At 35.4% G+C, this 15,746-nt stretch overlaps 1 protein-coding gene across 1 annotated transcript in view; it reads left to right on the top strand.

Annotated features, from left to right (window-relative positions):
• Nucleotides 1-997: 997 nt before the first annotated feature.
• The window catches only part of pygb (phosphorylase, glycogen; brain), a 19,346-nt gene continuing 4,597 nt past the window's right edge, over nucleotides 998-15,746 (top strand). Inside the window, exons 1-17 of the mRNA XM_065297389.2 lie at nucleotides 998-1,353; nucleotides 3,115-3,216; nucleotides 3,629-3,707; nucleotides 3,794-3,897; nucleotides 3,998-4,129; nucleotides 4,213-4,324; nucleotides 5,582-5,664; nucleotides 6,522-6,665; nucleotides 7,746-7,838; nucleotides 8,405-8,551; nucleotides 8,635-8,798; nucleotides 10,466-10,580; nucleotides 11,400-11,501; nucleotides 11,649-11,796; nucleotides 14,065-14,123; nucleotides 15,140-15,281; nucleotides 15,403-15,610. Coding sequence (XP_065153461.1) covers nucleotides 1,111-1,353; nucleotides 3,115-3,216; nucleotides 3,629-3,707; nucleotides 3,794-3,897; nucleotides 3,998-4,129; nucleotides 4,213-4,324; nucleotides 5,582-5,664; nucleotides 6,522-6,665; nucleotides 7,746-7,838; nucleotides 8,405-8,551; nucleotides 8,635-8,798; nucleotides 10,466-10,580; nucleotides 11,400-11,501; nucleotides 11,649-11,796; nucleotides 14,065-14,123; nucleotides 15,140-15,281; nucleotides 15,403-15,610 — 2,177 coding nt within the window. The 5' untranslated portion in view covers nucleotides 998-1,110. The remainder of the gene's footprint in view (nucleotides 1,354-3,114; nucleotides 3,217-3,628; nucleotides 3,708-3,793; nucleotides 3,898-3,997; nucleotides 4,130-4,212; nucleotides 4,325-5,581; nucleotides 5,665-6,521; nucleotides 6,666-7,745; nucleotides 7,839-8,404; nucleotides 8,552-8,634; nucleotides 8,799-10,465; nucleotides 10,581-11,399; nucleotides 11,502-11,648; nucleotides 11,797-14,064; nucleotides 14,124-15,139; nucleotides 15,282-15,402; nucleotides 15,611-15,746) is intronic.

The following is a 15,746-nucleotide window of genomic DNA, read 5'->3' as shown; positions in this document are numbered from 1 at the left end:
GGTTAGTTAAAGGCTGTTGTATATATGGCAAGTTTCTTTATCTAGAGCAATCTGGAAGTATATCAGTAACTGTAATGAGGGAGACGTTTCTGCTGAAATAAAAATAATAGACATTTGATTTGATAGTGTCTACTTTATTTGTTTTTTATTTTATTTAACCTTTATTTAACCAGGTAAACTCAGTTGAGAACAAGATCTCATTTACAACTGCGACCTGGCCAAGATAAGGCAGAAACAGTGCGACACAACAGAGTTACACATGAGAAAAATAATATCCAATCAAAAAGTGTACAACAAATTTAGTGCTACATACAATATAATTATTAAAAATAAACATTATGTTTTCTCTGAATAGACCTTAAGAAATATATATATATATATATATATATATATATATATATATATATATATATATATATATATATATATATATATATAATTATATTTAAACACTATTTAAAATACTATAAAAGATCATAACTGGACTGTTAACTTTAAACATTATGAGCTGTTTATCATTACAGAATTTCTTCTTGTAGTGTGTTTTGGGCCTTATTTCAGTAGGACAAATGGTGCCAGATAGCATACAACCACTAAAAACCAAAACATTACTAGTAGAGACCCAATGAGTTCCCAATATTAAAACAGTACTATTCCCATTACAACCATTAAGCCTATGTGGATTTTTGTGATGTTTTCTATTTCTTTTTCAAAATGGTTTAAAAGTAAAATAACAACGCCGCTTAAAGCATGAAAAAGCAACGTTAGAAATTTGATTTTTTGTAAAAGTAGCTGGTCAAACGTTGCTATTTCTACATTAAACTGCAAATGCGGTCAAACTAAACGCATAAACCGGAAACATTATTGGGAAACCTGTAGCTACCAATGAAGTTGTTTGACATCTTACCCAACCTATGGAAACGCAATCGCCTTTGTGTAGTAGCCAATAAACGGGCAGAAAACAATCCCCGCCCACACACGGCTGCAGTTGACATAGGGGTGTGTCTCGAGGAACAGTGTGCGTGCCTTGAAGTGTATGCGCAGAGAGTCGTGCTGAACAAGACATCGTCCAAACTTTTCTTTATTTTTGTTTAAAACCGCATTGACAACATGTCTAAACCTCTCACTGACCAGGAAAAGCGCAAACAGATCAGTGTCCGTGGCATAGCTGAGCTCGGGGATGTTGCCGAAATCAAAAAGAGTTTCAACAGGCATCTTCACTTTACCCTCGTAAAGGACCGTAATGTGGCCACTCCACGCGACTATTTCTTCGCGCTAGCTCACACGGTGCGGGATCACGTGGTGGGCCGCTGGATCCGCACTCAGCAGTATTATTATGAAAAGGACCCGAAGGTAAGACTTTGTATAGGTATTTAGGACGTTATGAATCGCTGCGCAGACCGGTCGGTTTATTACATAAATTACCGCGAGAGCGGTTCGAAATGCGGTGCTTTGAATTGCTCTCGCGGTACTTTGATGTCATTCGCTGATATGTCTGCGCAGTGACGCATGAAGTTGAGCTTACCATACAACTTCCCTGTACTGTCCAGGAAGTGTTATTCTGTTGCAGTTGTGCGACATTGAGTGTAAATGTTGAGTGAAAAATATAAGCATTAAAATGCTTAATTAGCACGTTTCTTCATTATTGCATAAGATAAAGTACAGAAATACATGCTGTTGACTTAAAGGCTTAAAAAAGGTTAAATACTAGCACAATAAACAATTAGGTTTATTTCAAGCTGATTAAATTACCATTACAGGAAATATAATGGATTTGCTGCTGGATATAATAAGAATTGTTTCTAATGGAATCCACTGGTCCCTACTGGTAATGTGTTAGGTTCTGTTGTGGGATGTTATTTGGCAACACAAAAAAAACATTCTGGAATAAGCACTGGAACACACACATCATACATTTTTTTAATGGTTTTACAGATTGCATTATATAATCATCCCCACTATAAGACAATGGGCCTTATCTAATGTAATGACACATGGTCAGTATGCAAAATCACTTATGGCTATTAATAGATGTGTGATCTGGGATAGTGGGAAAGTGTTTAGTCACTGCATTTTTGGTGGTCTGCTCTAGTTTATTTATGAACAGTCATGTGTTCTTTAAAGCTCAATATTATTTTGTATCATTATATCATTGAGGAAATACAGTTAAGGAACTTAATCAAAAATGAGATATTAAACAAATATTAACCATTCATCGGATACTTTAGCTTCAAATCTGCTTAGTATTTGCAGGGACATAAACATCTATGCTAAATGGCAACCATTATGCTTGTACATTATTTTAGTTTGAAGGTTCAGGCTCTTAAAATGTAGACCTATGCAGTAAATAAACATGTTAAAGTGCATTCTGTATTGATTACAAGACTTTGGTATTAAAGAAAGTGTAAATATGTGGGGCCTAGGCATGGGCCGATTACCGGTTTCAAGGTATACCGAGGTTTAAAACAGTCAAGGTTTCAAAACCACTAAAATGTTCTGTGATACCGTCTCCAAGGTATGAGCTGTGCTTATACAAAATTCATTAAATCATGAAGTCATGTGATTGATTTGATGTTTACATTTAATATATATTACAAAAATATTATATATGTTTTGAAAGCATATTATAATTTAAAGGCTTTATTGTACCTGGCTTTTGAAAATAACACATTTTAGTGTTGCAATGGCAAAACCGCAACACCGTGAAACCGTGGTATTTTTGCTAAAGGTTATCATACCGCCAGAATCTTATACCGGCCCATGCCTAATGTGGGCTGCAGACTACACATTCCCCAATGCAGACAGCTTAAAGGGATAGCTCACCCAAAAATTCTGTCATCATTTAAACAACTTGATTTGTTCCAAACTTGAGAATAAGTAAGCAGTGTTAACCAAACCGTCTTTAAGCATCATTCATTTCCATGGTATATTTTCTTTCCTATGTAAGTCAATGGTGCTTCTGTTTTCTGCTTAATTTCAAACATCTTCCTTTGTGTTCAGATAAACAAAAAAATGTATACAGGTTGGGAACAACTTAAGGGTTATTAAATGATGACATAATTTTCATTTTTGGGTGAACTGTACCTTTAATTCATGTTTTTATTTCTGTTTCAGCGCGTCCACTATCTGTCTCTGGAGTTCTATATGGGAAGAACTCTACAGAACACTATGATTAATCTCGGGCTGCAGAACGCATGTGATGAGGCCATCTACCAGGTAAATACCTTCATTATTAAGTACTGTAGTAAAACTTATATACACTGCAGTGCACAACGCACTTCTTAATTCATTGCAGAACGTAAGCAGACCTCTGTAACTTAAACATCCTGAAACTTTGGAAACAGCTGTTGTTTTCCTCTGCACACCCACAGAGAGCTCATTGGGGATGCAGACCATTTGTTACATTTTTGACTTGCAAAACTGTCGACGTAAACCCTTCCTTTTATGAAGGTGACAATACGGAAGTTGCTGAAACTTTGAACTGTAAAAAGTTTGCATAATTAGTTTAATGTGTAAATTGTGGTTATGCTGCAATATGAGTTCAGTCATTTTGTAGATTTAGCAATAAAACATTTTTGCAATAACGTGTTTTATTGTGTTTTTTTAACACAATGCTACCTATCTTCAGCTTGGACTGGATTTGGAAGAACTAGAGGAGATTGAAGAAGATGCTGGACTGGGAAACGGAGGTCTTGGGCGCCTAGCAGGTACTTAAATAATATTTAAGCCGGCACATTGGCTGTCTTTAACAGTGTCATAATAAACAGTTTGTCTCCCCCCTTCTCTCTCTCAGCTTGTTTTTTGGACTCTCTGGCATCTTTGGGTTTGGCAGCATATGGTTATGGCATTCGTTACGAGTTTGGCATCTTCAATCAGAAGATCTTCAATGGCTGGCAGGTAATCCAACAAATCTGATTGATTATTATTATGGCATTTTGAATTTTGTTGAGTTTGGACTTAAATGTTTTTATAAAAACATTGCAACATTGCTGCTCAGGTTGAGGAAGCTGATGATTGGCTTCGCTATGGTAACCCATGGGAGAAGGCCCGTCCAGAATACATGCTACCTGTGCATTTCTATGGCCGAGTGGAGGAAACTCACGAAGGACCAAAGTGGGTTGACACCCAGGTAAGTCACTCTTGATCTGGGGTATCTTTCTCCTCTTGTTGTAAATTTTATATATCCTTTTATAACACTTTTTGCTTTGGCAGGTGGTGCTTGCTATGCCTTACGACACTCCTGTGCCTGGTTATAAAAATAACACTGTAAACACTATGAGACTGTGGTCTGCCAAAGCACCTAATGATTTCAACCTGAAAGAATGTAAGTCCAAACAAAACCAATACACTTGCATATGTTTACATGCATTTAAACAGAAAGATGGTTGATGTGTTTTATGTTGGCTTATAAATAAAACTATTTGAATGCTTAATTTTTTTAACTTTGGCTATTAACCCATTCCATTTGCGCCTGATGCTGCATGAAGAAACTTTACATCTACCACCGGTTACTTTTATTTCATGTTTCTAAAGTGCTACAGAGGCTTAGATATTAAGTTTTTGGGAGATGTTGACATTCTCAGTATCTTTTTCTGAAAACCCTCAGGAGATAAGGGTATTTATCCTGGAATAACATAGGTTTTAGGCGTTTTAGGGAAAAAAAATAGCCAGTTAGCTCAGCAGCACAGGCTGACCACTCCCCTCCCTGAACAAACACATCATTTCCAGATAAACGTTATCTATAATTCCTATTTTTGAAATCTTTGCATATGAATGTGAAATCTTTATGACAACATGTGCGGTCTTGCTTTGTCATGTTTTGGCTGGATTTTTTTTTATTCCTCCGGATAAATGAATCAGATCATTGCAGTCCAAGTTGTTCTTGTAATGTGCCAGGTAAATGCTTGTAGTTTAAGGTGCTTGTTGTAGTACTAAGATGAGGTTTTATCTTACCTTCTAACTTGAGTTTGTATGAAACTGAACCTGTTTCCTGGGAGAAGGGTTTCTGTGTAGAATACTAAATAGACTTCTCCAACGCTGTGTATTAGGAGCGTAGAAACAGGAGTGTAGTTGTCATCAAGCCAGTGTTGTCCATGGATACGCCCCTGTTTAAGAGGACCTGCATACTTTAAGGGCCTCTGTTTTATTGAGCTTTCTGTATTGTATATTGTTTAATTTGTTGCGTGACAGACTTGCAATACTAAAAGCTAAGGATTTACTATTAACAGACAGAAAAACGTAAGAACGTCTTGAGTGCATACTTGGGAATACAATTACACATAATGTACATGTGACACTGGACCACAAAACCAGTCATAAGGGTAATTTTTTTAACTTGCTTCCGGTAATGGCAGCATCTTGGACTTACACGATTTACGCAAGAGTTTTAGTATAGTGAACGCATGGGTACAACAAGAGTTCACACTTACAAATAAGTCAGATAGAACAGATGATATGCATATTTGACGTGCTGTCCGAGGAAAGGGCTCTGAGCTCGGTATAAGGCTCGAACCCAAAACACCCCTCCGCCAATTTAATTAATGGAGTTAAAATGCATATTTATGTTCTTTTTTATTTCTAGTTAATGTGGGTGATTATATCCAGGCTGTTCTGGACCGAAACCTTGCAGAAAACATCTCACGGGTGCTCTATCCCAATGACAATGTAAGAGCAAACTGTTTTCACAGCTATAAAATCCTGTGAGATCTATATGTGTGCCTGTGTTGGGATGAACGTACGTATGAAGAAAGAGAGAGTAAACTGAGCAAGGGTGTGTGTGTTACTACAAAAACATATATTTACAATATCAAGAGATGCTAGTGTCGTTCAAAACGCGCAAGTATATTTTAGACCGCACAGACATTAGTATGCAACATATGTTTTAGCTGGCCACCTTTTAAGGGATAGTTCACCCAAAATGAATATTTTGTCATCATTTATTTATTTACCCTCAGAATGTTCCAAACCTGTATACATTTCTGTGTTTTGCTGAACACAAAAGAAGAAATTTGTAATCAAGTAGCAAACAGGAGCACCATTGACATCCATAGTAGGAAAGAAAAATACTATGGAAGTCAGTGGTGCTCTGAAACAAACATTGGTTACAAACATTGCTCAAAATATCTTCCTTTGTGTTTAGCAGAACAAAGAAATTAATACAAGTTTGGAAGAACTTGAAGGTGAGTAAATAATGAAATCATTTTAGGGTGAAATATCTCTTTAAGAAAACTGTGGCAAGAAAAGTGTGAACTGTGGAATAGGATTGCAATAGCAGTGCAAAATGTCATGGGTTCGAACCCCTGGAACACACATACAGTACTGATAGATTATTGTATACTGTACCTTGTAATGCATTGTGGGTCACTAGACAAAGGCATAAATGTATGGAACACAATGGGTACAGTATTCATGCAAATTGTACAGTATGCAGCTAAAAATGGCTGGTAATTCTGTCAGAAAATAGGAAAGAATATGAAATCTTTCAGTTTTTATATCAATGCATTTCTGTATATGTGTGTTAGTTTTTTGAAGGCAAAGAGCTCCGATTAAAGCAGGAGTACTTTGTGGTGGCTGCGACTCTTCAGGATATTATCAGACGCTTTAAATCATCAAAGTTTGGGTGCAGGGATCCCGTGCGGACCTCTTTTGGGACATTCCCTGACAAGGTAAAATAATATGCAGATTCATTTTAATAATTAAAAATTAATAAGCATGCAGATTTCACATATCTCAAGAATAACATTCTTTTTAAAGGAGCTGTATATTTAGGAAACATACTAAATCTGTTCATCTAAACCACAATGCTTTAGCCAGATATACAGTATCAAAGTCTGCATATTTATGCAGGGGCTGCATTTTTTCAAATACGCCGCACTTTGGCAGCATAAATTGCAGATTTCCGTGCTCAAAATATGCAGGGCTTGCATGATTTCATAATCCCCGCATTTTCGTACCAAGAATCACATATATCTTAGCAGAAAGTTGAAAAATTTTGCATTTACTTTAAACAAGCGCAGCCATGTCCCCTTTTGCCATGGGAACGTGAACATCATTGAAAAGCTGCAAACAGTTTTTGCAAGGTCTCACAATTTTTGCAAGTTCCTGCAATTTTTGCAAGTTCTCGCAATTTCATTGCATAAAATTGCATAAATATCCTGTATTTGCCATCACATTTTTTATTTTGCCCGCAACAATCACACAAAAAAAAAATTTTCTGGAAGGACTGGATATATATATTTTTAATGCGCCTTCCGGTCCATAATGTCTGTTTTTGTATTGATCTGTGTGATCCTGTCCATGCCAAATTACCCAAAAGTGTATTTCGGTTGCATGTATCACAGTCGCTTAAATGAGACCGCAATGACCAATAAATGAGAAACAGAAAAATTCACGTGAGTGAATAGGTTGCAGAGCAAAAAAACATTGCAAATGTAAAAATTAGCAGATAAACAATATGCTTTCTATTGTCTGTTGTGCTCCTGTACATGTCTGGCAACCTGATAAAACAAACTTCAATATTTTGACAATATTTTAGATTGCTGTACCAAGTTTAGCTGCTAGAAGTTAATGTTATACAGCTCCTTTAAATGCATTTTTTATACTTGCTACAATTAAAAATTACCTGGGATCTGTAAACAGGCACATTTGTACAAATTATTTATGTGCACTGTCCCTTTAAATTAATATATTAAATTCAAATAACATTTTTTGCAGTCTTAATTAATGTTTTCAAAAAACATTTTTAGGTGGCGATCCAGCTAAATGACACTCATCCAGCGCTGGCGATTCCTGAGCTCATGAGAATCCTGGTGGATATTGAACATCTGGACTGGGAGAAGGTGTGAAAGAACCATTTCGACTATCGTATTAAAGATAAAAGACTGAAGTTTACTAATGATTGACCTGTTGCACTTTCACCATTCTTTGTGGTATTTGTATTACTTCTTGCTTGGTCATGCTGACATGGGTAACAGAAACATAATAATGCTAGTGTTTTTGTACAGCCTTAGAGTCTTTTAAATAGTAGAAATATATGTGATGTTACTTGCATGATGCAGTAAATTGCAAGTAATCTAGTGTTTATCTGTTTTTGGTCATGCAACTTTTCAGACATTTAAAAGCAGAGAAAGATCAAAGATATTGGATATAACAAGATTGGGCACTGCTATTACTATGAATAGGGGATCGTACAAGCTGCCTAATGTTTAGGACGCAGCCATTGTCTGATTTTAAAACAAAAAGTGACCCAAAATGTTGCCTTTTATTAACCTAGATGATTTGTACACATTTATTTATTGCTCTAATATACTTGAAATGTTGTCAGGTTTCCTTTTTCTTTACTACATTTTGTTTGCTTTTCAGTAGAAGTGGAAATATTTACATTAATATTCATCTGTGTTTGTAGGCATGGGAGATTACCAAAAAGACATGTGCGTACACAAACCACACAGTGTTACCTGAGGCTCTTGAGCGCTGGCCTGTTTACATGTTTGAGAAGCTTCTACCACGTCACCTGCAGATCATCTATGAGATCAACCGACAACATTTGGAAGTGAGGATACATAAGATGAAGATTTTCACACTATGTTATATTTGTGTGTAGGTCTGTCTGTTAAATCTGACTTTCTATTGTAGAGAATTTCTGCGCTGTATCCAGGCGATGTTGATCGTTTGCGCAGGATGTCTCTGATCGAGGAAGGTGATCCAAAGAGGATCAACATGGCTCATCTGTGCGTGGTGGGTTCACACGCCGTCAACGGTGTTGCACGGATTCACTCCGAGATCGTCAAAACCACTGTGTGAGTAGAGAATCGGTCGCTGAAGTACAGCTTTTATTGGTTTGACAGTAGGGATAATGTACAGTCAGTCGGTCATTATCTGAAAATCATCTTCAACAGGATGATCAGAAGGTGGACAAGAAGTTTATTTTGTGATTAAGGTCTGTCTGAATGGCAGAGGCATAGATTTGCATTGACATTATAGGTTACCCAACTTAAGGTCTTTTCCTAATCCTGTTTTGCACTCCCTTTCCTAGTTACTTTCTGTTTATACTCAACTGGCCAAAAAAATAACTTAATAATAAAGTTGTATTTGCTAACATTAGTAATTACTGTAGCAATATAGTTTTATTTTTCTTTCTTAAAGGGGACATATCATGAAAATCTAACTTTTTCCATGTTTAAGTCAACCTAGAAAATGTGAAAAGATCAACCCAGTAACTAAGTTTTGGTAAACCATTCTCTGCAAACATGTGAAAAAATAGCTCATTGAAAATTGGCTCCCCTTGTGATGTCAGGAGGGGATAATACTGCTCCTTAATCTGCACTATCCAACCACGGCACTGCCATTAAGTGCAGAGATCAGCTCATTTGCATTTAAAAGGACACACCCAAAATGGCATTTTTAACATGCTATAGTAAATTATCTATATGGTATTTTGAGCTAAAACTTTACAGTCTTTAATACATCTTAAAAAGTTGTAGTTAAAATTAAGTCAAATTAAGATTAATAAATGCTGTGGATGTATTTAGTTAATGTTAGCTGATGCATTAACTACCTTATTGTTGTATTTGTGTTACCAAAGTGTTACCAAAATATTAAATGATCTCAAGATATGTAAATTATACTAGGGATGCACCGATAGGATTTTTTTGGGCCGATACCAATTTAAACAGACAACTTCTGGCCGATACCGGTGTCGATACCGATATTAAACACTTGTATACAATACTATACAGTTGGTCTATTAGCTAGTTTATTTCTGCATCAAATTATTTTTACCTGAACACGGATTGGATCTAATTAACATTCAACTGACCAACATAATAAGAGAGGCACAAATTAAGCTAAATCAAATATAATAAGACAGGTGGTTTTTGCTATTCAGCATTTATTTTATTAACGACATTAACTTATTTTTTACATATAATGGATTTCTTTATGCAGTTAAAGGGATACTTCACCGATTTAGCATTCAGCTTTGTATCTGTAGAAACCCGGCAGTATTACTGAATGACCATGTTTCCCTCCCTCATTTCCCCCTGAGAGGAGAGATATCTGCATTTTGGTTCTGCAAAAAAATCCTCCGATGATGTAATATGACGATTTTTGCATCATCAGAGGACTTTTTTGCAGAACCAAAATGCAGATATCTCTCCTCTCAGGGGGAAATGATGGAGGGAAACATGGTCATTCAGTAATACTGCCGTGTTTCTACAGATACAAAGCTGAATGCTAAATCGGTGAAGTATCCCTTTAATTAATAAACAATCGGTATCGGCCTTTCTCGTGCTATTGCCGATATGCCGATGGTTTCAAATTCATCAAAAATCGGCCGATAAATATCGGCGGCCGATACATCGGTGCATCACTACATTATACCTATTATTTAATGACACTTACATTTTGATTTTTTTTTTTAGATGTTCACCATAGAAATTATTTGATTGTTTAAATGTGATTAAAGGTTTAAGGACTTCTGTGACATCGAGCCAGAGAAGTTTCAGAACAAGACAAATGGCATCACACCTCGCCGTTGGCTGGTGCTCTGTAACCCCGGCCTTGCTGACATCATCGCTGAGGTAGCAGCTTTTCTTTATTGTAAAAAAATACAAAAGATTAATCACGATTAATCGCATACAAAATGATTAATCCCATACAAAATAAAAGTTTGTGTTTGCATGTTATTTGTAATTATTATGTATATATATATATATACACACACACACACACACACACACACACACACATGTAAATGTTTCTTAAATACATACATGCATGTGTGCGTATTTCTATATACAAAAAAATTACACACAGTGGCGCATATATATTATTCAAAAACTTTTATTTTGTATGCGATTAATCGTGATCAATCTTTTGACAACCCTAGAAAATACAATTGCATATATTTGACCCTGTATCATAAAGGTAATTTTTTTTAAATGAAGATTTCTACATCTTTCCATTGATGTGTGGGTGTTTTAGGATAGGACAATATTTGGCCGACATGCAACAATATGAAATTCTGGAATTTGAGGGCGCAAAAATCTAAATATTGAGAAAGTTGTCTAAATTAAGTCCTTAGCAACACATTTTATCAGTGATAAAAACTGTAAATATATTTAGAGTAGTAAATTTACAAAAATCTTCATAGACCATGATCTTATATCAATATTGTAATAATGTTTGGTTAATTTTAACCCATTCGATCTATTGTTGGCTATTGCTACAAATTTACTGTGCTACTTATGACCGTTTTTTTGGTCCAGGTTCACATATTTTAGTGTGTCTACAATACAGTAGTTCTCTCTTTTTGAGTGTTATGCATTCTGGTTGAAGCATCAAGATAGTCCCACTGGTTTTCTATCTGTAACTCACTATGCCTTGTGTTTCCTGTGCAGAAAATTGGCGAGGAGTTTTTGACAGATCTGTTCCAACTGAAAAAGCTGTTGAAATTCATTAATGATGAAGTGTTCATTCGGGATGTGGCCAAAGTTAAACAGGTACTGTGTGTGTACAATACAGTTAAAATAACATTTCAACCCTTGGTGTTTGGTATTTGGAAATTATAAACTGCAAGAAAAATATGTACAGCAGGTTAATAATTATACAACTATTCAGTCGATCATCTGACTGTTTTTAATGTTTAGGAGAATAAGCAGAAATTTGCAGCATACCTAGAGAAGGAGTACAAAGTGAAGATAAATCCAGAGTCCATATTTGATGTCCATGTCAAAAGAATTCATGAGTACAAGAGACAACTGCTCAACTGCCTTCATGTCATCACTTTATATAACCGTAAGCACACAAACACTGACCCCTATCTGAGCTTTTACAACTGTATGGATGCAGTGACTTTAAAGGATCATTGTGTAATTTTTAGAAGGATCTCTTAATGGAAATGGTTTATAAAGATCTTGAACTGTATTGTTTTTAATACCTTTTATCAGAGGTGTAAAAAGTACTCAAAAATTTTACTCAAGTGAAAGTACAAGTACTGAGTGTAAATTTTACTCAATTAAAAGTAAAAGTATCTGGCCAGAATCATACTTGAGTAAAAGTAAAAAGTACCACATTAAAATTGTACTTGAGTATTAAAAAAGTAAAAGTAACCGGAAAAAGGAAAACGAGAGATTCATGTTTAAGCTTTCTCTAAAAACATGAAGTGAATGAACCACATCCAAGGTTTTATCATTTACAACTGTTTGTATTTAATTGTATTTCATTATCAAACTATAAGACTACTACATAATTTTCAACATGATCTCACAAAGTTCAGTGGTATAGTCACAGAATTTTTTTGCTCATTTATCCGTGTCATTGTCACGGATCTCCGCATTTTTCCCTGTCTGTCCCACGGACTTTCTTTTACTTGTCAGTTTCACGTATTGATTACTCAATTGTTTTTCCTATTTTTAAACCATTTTCACATGGGTTTGGGGTTAGATTTGGGGTTTGTGTTAGGATGTCACTTTAACTATTGGTTTATAAAAAAAATTCCATACTTTTAAACAATTGTCGCCTGACGTTAGGGTTAGGAGTTGGGTTTGGATGTTATTTTACGTTACAGAAAGTTCTAAACCCAAACCCACAGGAAAATGGTAAGAAAATAGGAAAAACAATTGAGTAACCAATACGTGAAACTGACACGGAAAAGAAAGTCTGTGGTACAGACACAGAAAAATGCAGAGATCCGTGACAATGAATTTTAGTATGCAACATGCTACTCAAAATTGTAAAACCTCGAACTTAACTTAAATTTCAAGCTCTATCCAGCCGATGCAGGATAAGGTGTATTAGACCTGTTTCACACTGTAAATATCCGATAGGAAACCAATCACATTTAGAACGGTGGACGGCTAAAAACCACATGAAATCTGTTTTTCTAATCCGTTTCAGGCTACATCCAGAGGTGGTTTGAAATCCATTTCAGTCTTACCGTCCTGATCACATTTGTGTAGCTTTTCGGTTACGTCATGCTGTCAAATCACATAAAACACGTCAGACGTCGAGGCAGATTGTCATGCCAGTGCGACGTCATTGCCATAGAAACAGTGCAGATAATCCGGAAAACGGCTACAGGATGCACAGATCAGATCTGAACAGTTGTGAAACACAATGTGTACAGTGAGTCTGTCAAATTAGATATGCACCAAAATTTAGACTGACAGTGTGAACAAGGTATTAGTCTTGATAGAGAGGCAGCAAACAGCAGGAAACGTGTCACACTCCATGTGTTGTCAATTTCAAAGAAGCAAAAAATCTTCATCATTAGATGAACTATTGGCCAATTCCTTAGTCTGGTCCAAAGGCTCCAGAATAAATAACATTTCAATTAAACTGACCATCAGCGCAATTCATTGGTTTGACAGAGCAAGCAAAAATAGATCTCTAAAATAGAAGTACTTTTTGACTGTTAAATAAAATTGTAAGGAGTAAAAAGTACTTTTTTTCTTTAAAAAATGTAATTAAGTAAAAGTAAAAGTACTGATTTTTAATTGTACTCAAGTAAAGTAAAAATCCCCAAAAATAATACTTAAGTACAGTAATCAAGTAAAATTACTCAAGTACTTTACACCTTTGCCTTTTATAATGAGCCGTTTTTATTAACACACCATGTGTCCCCTTACATGAAAGTCACCATTTTGTGCTGTTGTGTTTGTACAGTAGCCCTAAATGTATAAGCTGTCCTATAGAGCGTGTTTTGTCGTCATCGTCTGAGACAACGTAGTATGTTTGTCCTGTGGCGGCTACTGTAGCTTCTCTATGTGTTTCTGAAGGGAGGAAACTGAACGGTAGACTGAGCCATTGCTTACAATTTACAGTCTCACCACTAAAAGGCACTAAGAATCTATACAGTGGACCTTTAAGTTACAGAGTAATTACAGAATTAAATGGTATTGGTGACACTTTGTCTGTGTTATGCCCTATTTTTAAGAACCACCATATATAATAATAATATAAAATATATAATTTTTATTTATTTATTATTATTGTTATTATTATTATTATATATATAAAAATTCTGTGAGTGATTAATAATTTATAATATTTTGCATCTCACAGGAATCAAGAGGGAACCAAACAAGAGGTTTGTTCCCAGGACAGTAATGATTGGTGGAAAGGTATGTGATTTGTAAATGTATTAATAATCTAGAACATGGGTCTTCAATAGGGGGTCTGAAGACCCTTAGGGGGTGAAATAAGGCATTAAACATAAATGCATTGATTGGTTAATAATAAAAAACGAAAACTAAAAATTTAAAGAATAACATTCCTATAAAATAAATATATTCAGTTTAATAAAATGTTATGTAGTATGCCAAAAATAATAATTTTAATATCTTTGTAACACAATCTTCATAACAAATTATGTGTTATTATTTATTATTAAATTCTAATTTAATACATATACTTGTGTCCCTGCTCTATTAAGAGCTCCTTGGCCTAAAAAAGCTTGAATACCTCTGATCTAGATGAATTTATTTTTTACAAACCTGATCAAATCGGATTAAACATGAATTAGTGTAAATGCAAATTAATATAAATATATTTCAACATAATTGATTTTTACTGAAAAGTCCATGATTTACTCTGATTAATATTAGTATTACTTCTGAGTAATATTTTAAGCATTTTACATGGATTGTGGTCCTGAAAAAATTTGCTTTCCTGCAGTTAAAGGGATAGTTTACTTTAAAATGAAAATTCTGTCATCATTTACTCATCCTCCTCATGTTGTTCTAAACCTGTATGAATTTCTTTTTTCTAATGAACACAAAAGTAATGGTAAACACACAGCAGATAGTGACCATTGACTTCCATAGTGGAATAACAAAAAAGATGAAATTTGATGAGTACTGTCAAGTGTGTGCATACCATCATTTGTCAAAAATATTTTCTTTATTATTTATAACAATACTTCCAAAATATTTTTTCCTAATATGGAAGTCTATGGTCACTTACTGCTGTGTGTTTGCCATAATTTCTCAAAATATCTTCTTTTTGTGTTCATCAGAAAAAAGAAATGCATACAGGTTTAAAACAACATGAGGATGAGTAAATGATGACAGAATTTTCATTTCAAAGTGAACTGTCCCTTTAAACTTTTTCTTTTTCTTACTCTTGGTGCCCCCTGCAGGCAGCACCAGGTTATCACATGGCAAAGATGATCATCAAACTGATCACATCAGTAGGGGAGGTTATAAATAATGATCCCGTCGTGGGAGACAGACTTAAAGTGATTTACCTGGAAAACTACAGGGTCTCACTGGCGGAGAAGGGTGAGTTTACCCATTACATACGCACTCACTAACAGCCATAGTAATACTGTACTAGATGAGACTTGTTATGTTGTGATATTAGAGAAATCATTATTTAATCATATGTTTTATATAATTTCAGTCATCCCCGCTGCTGACCTCTCCGAGCAGATCTCCACGGCAGGTACAGAAGCTTCCGGTACAGGAAACATGAAGTTCATGCTGAACGGCGCTCTGACCATCGGCACCATGGACGGAGCCAACGTGGAGATGGCAGAAGAGGCAGGAGAGGAAAACCTCTTTATCTTTGGCATGAGGGTGGAGGATGTGGAGGCCATGGACAAAAAAGGGTGAGAGAGGGTTACGATGAGCTAAGAGAGAGCGAGTGAGGGTTAGACCGGTTAGTGGAGAACTTGATACACTGATCAGATTTATAAAATTTGAGAAATATTTGATAACATCTGTGTTGAGTAACTACACTGAATC

Source organism: Paramisgurnus dabryanus, chromosome 17 (assembly GCF_030506205.2).
Source record: "Paramisgurnus dabryanus chromosome 17, PD_genome_1.1, whole genome shotgun sequence".
Lineage (NCBI taxonomy): Eukaryota > Metazoa > Chordata > Actinopteri > Cypriniformes > Cobitidae > Paramisgurnus > Paramisgurnus dabryanus.
This window is presented reverse-complemented; position numbering and strand designations above follow the sequence as displayed.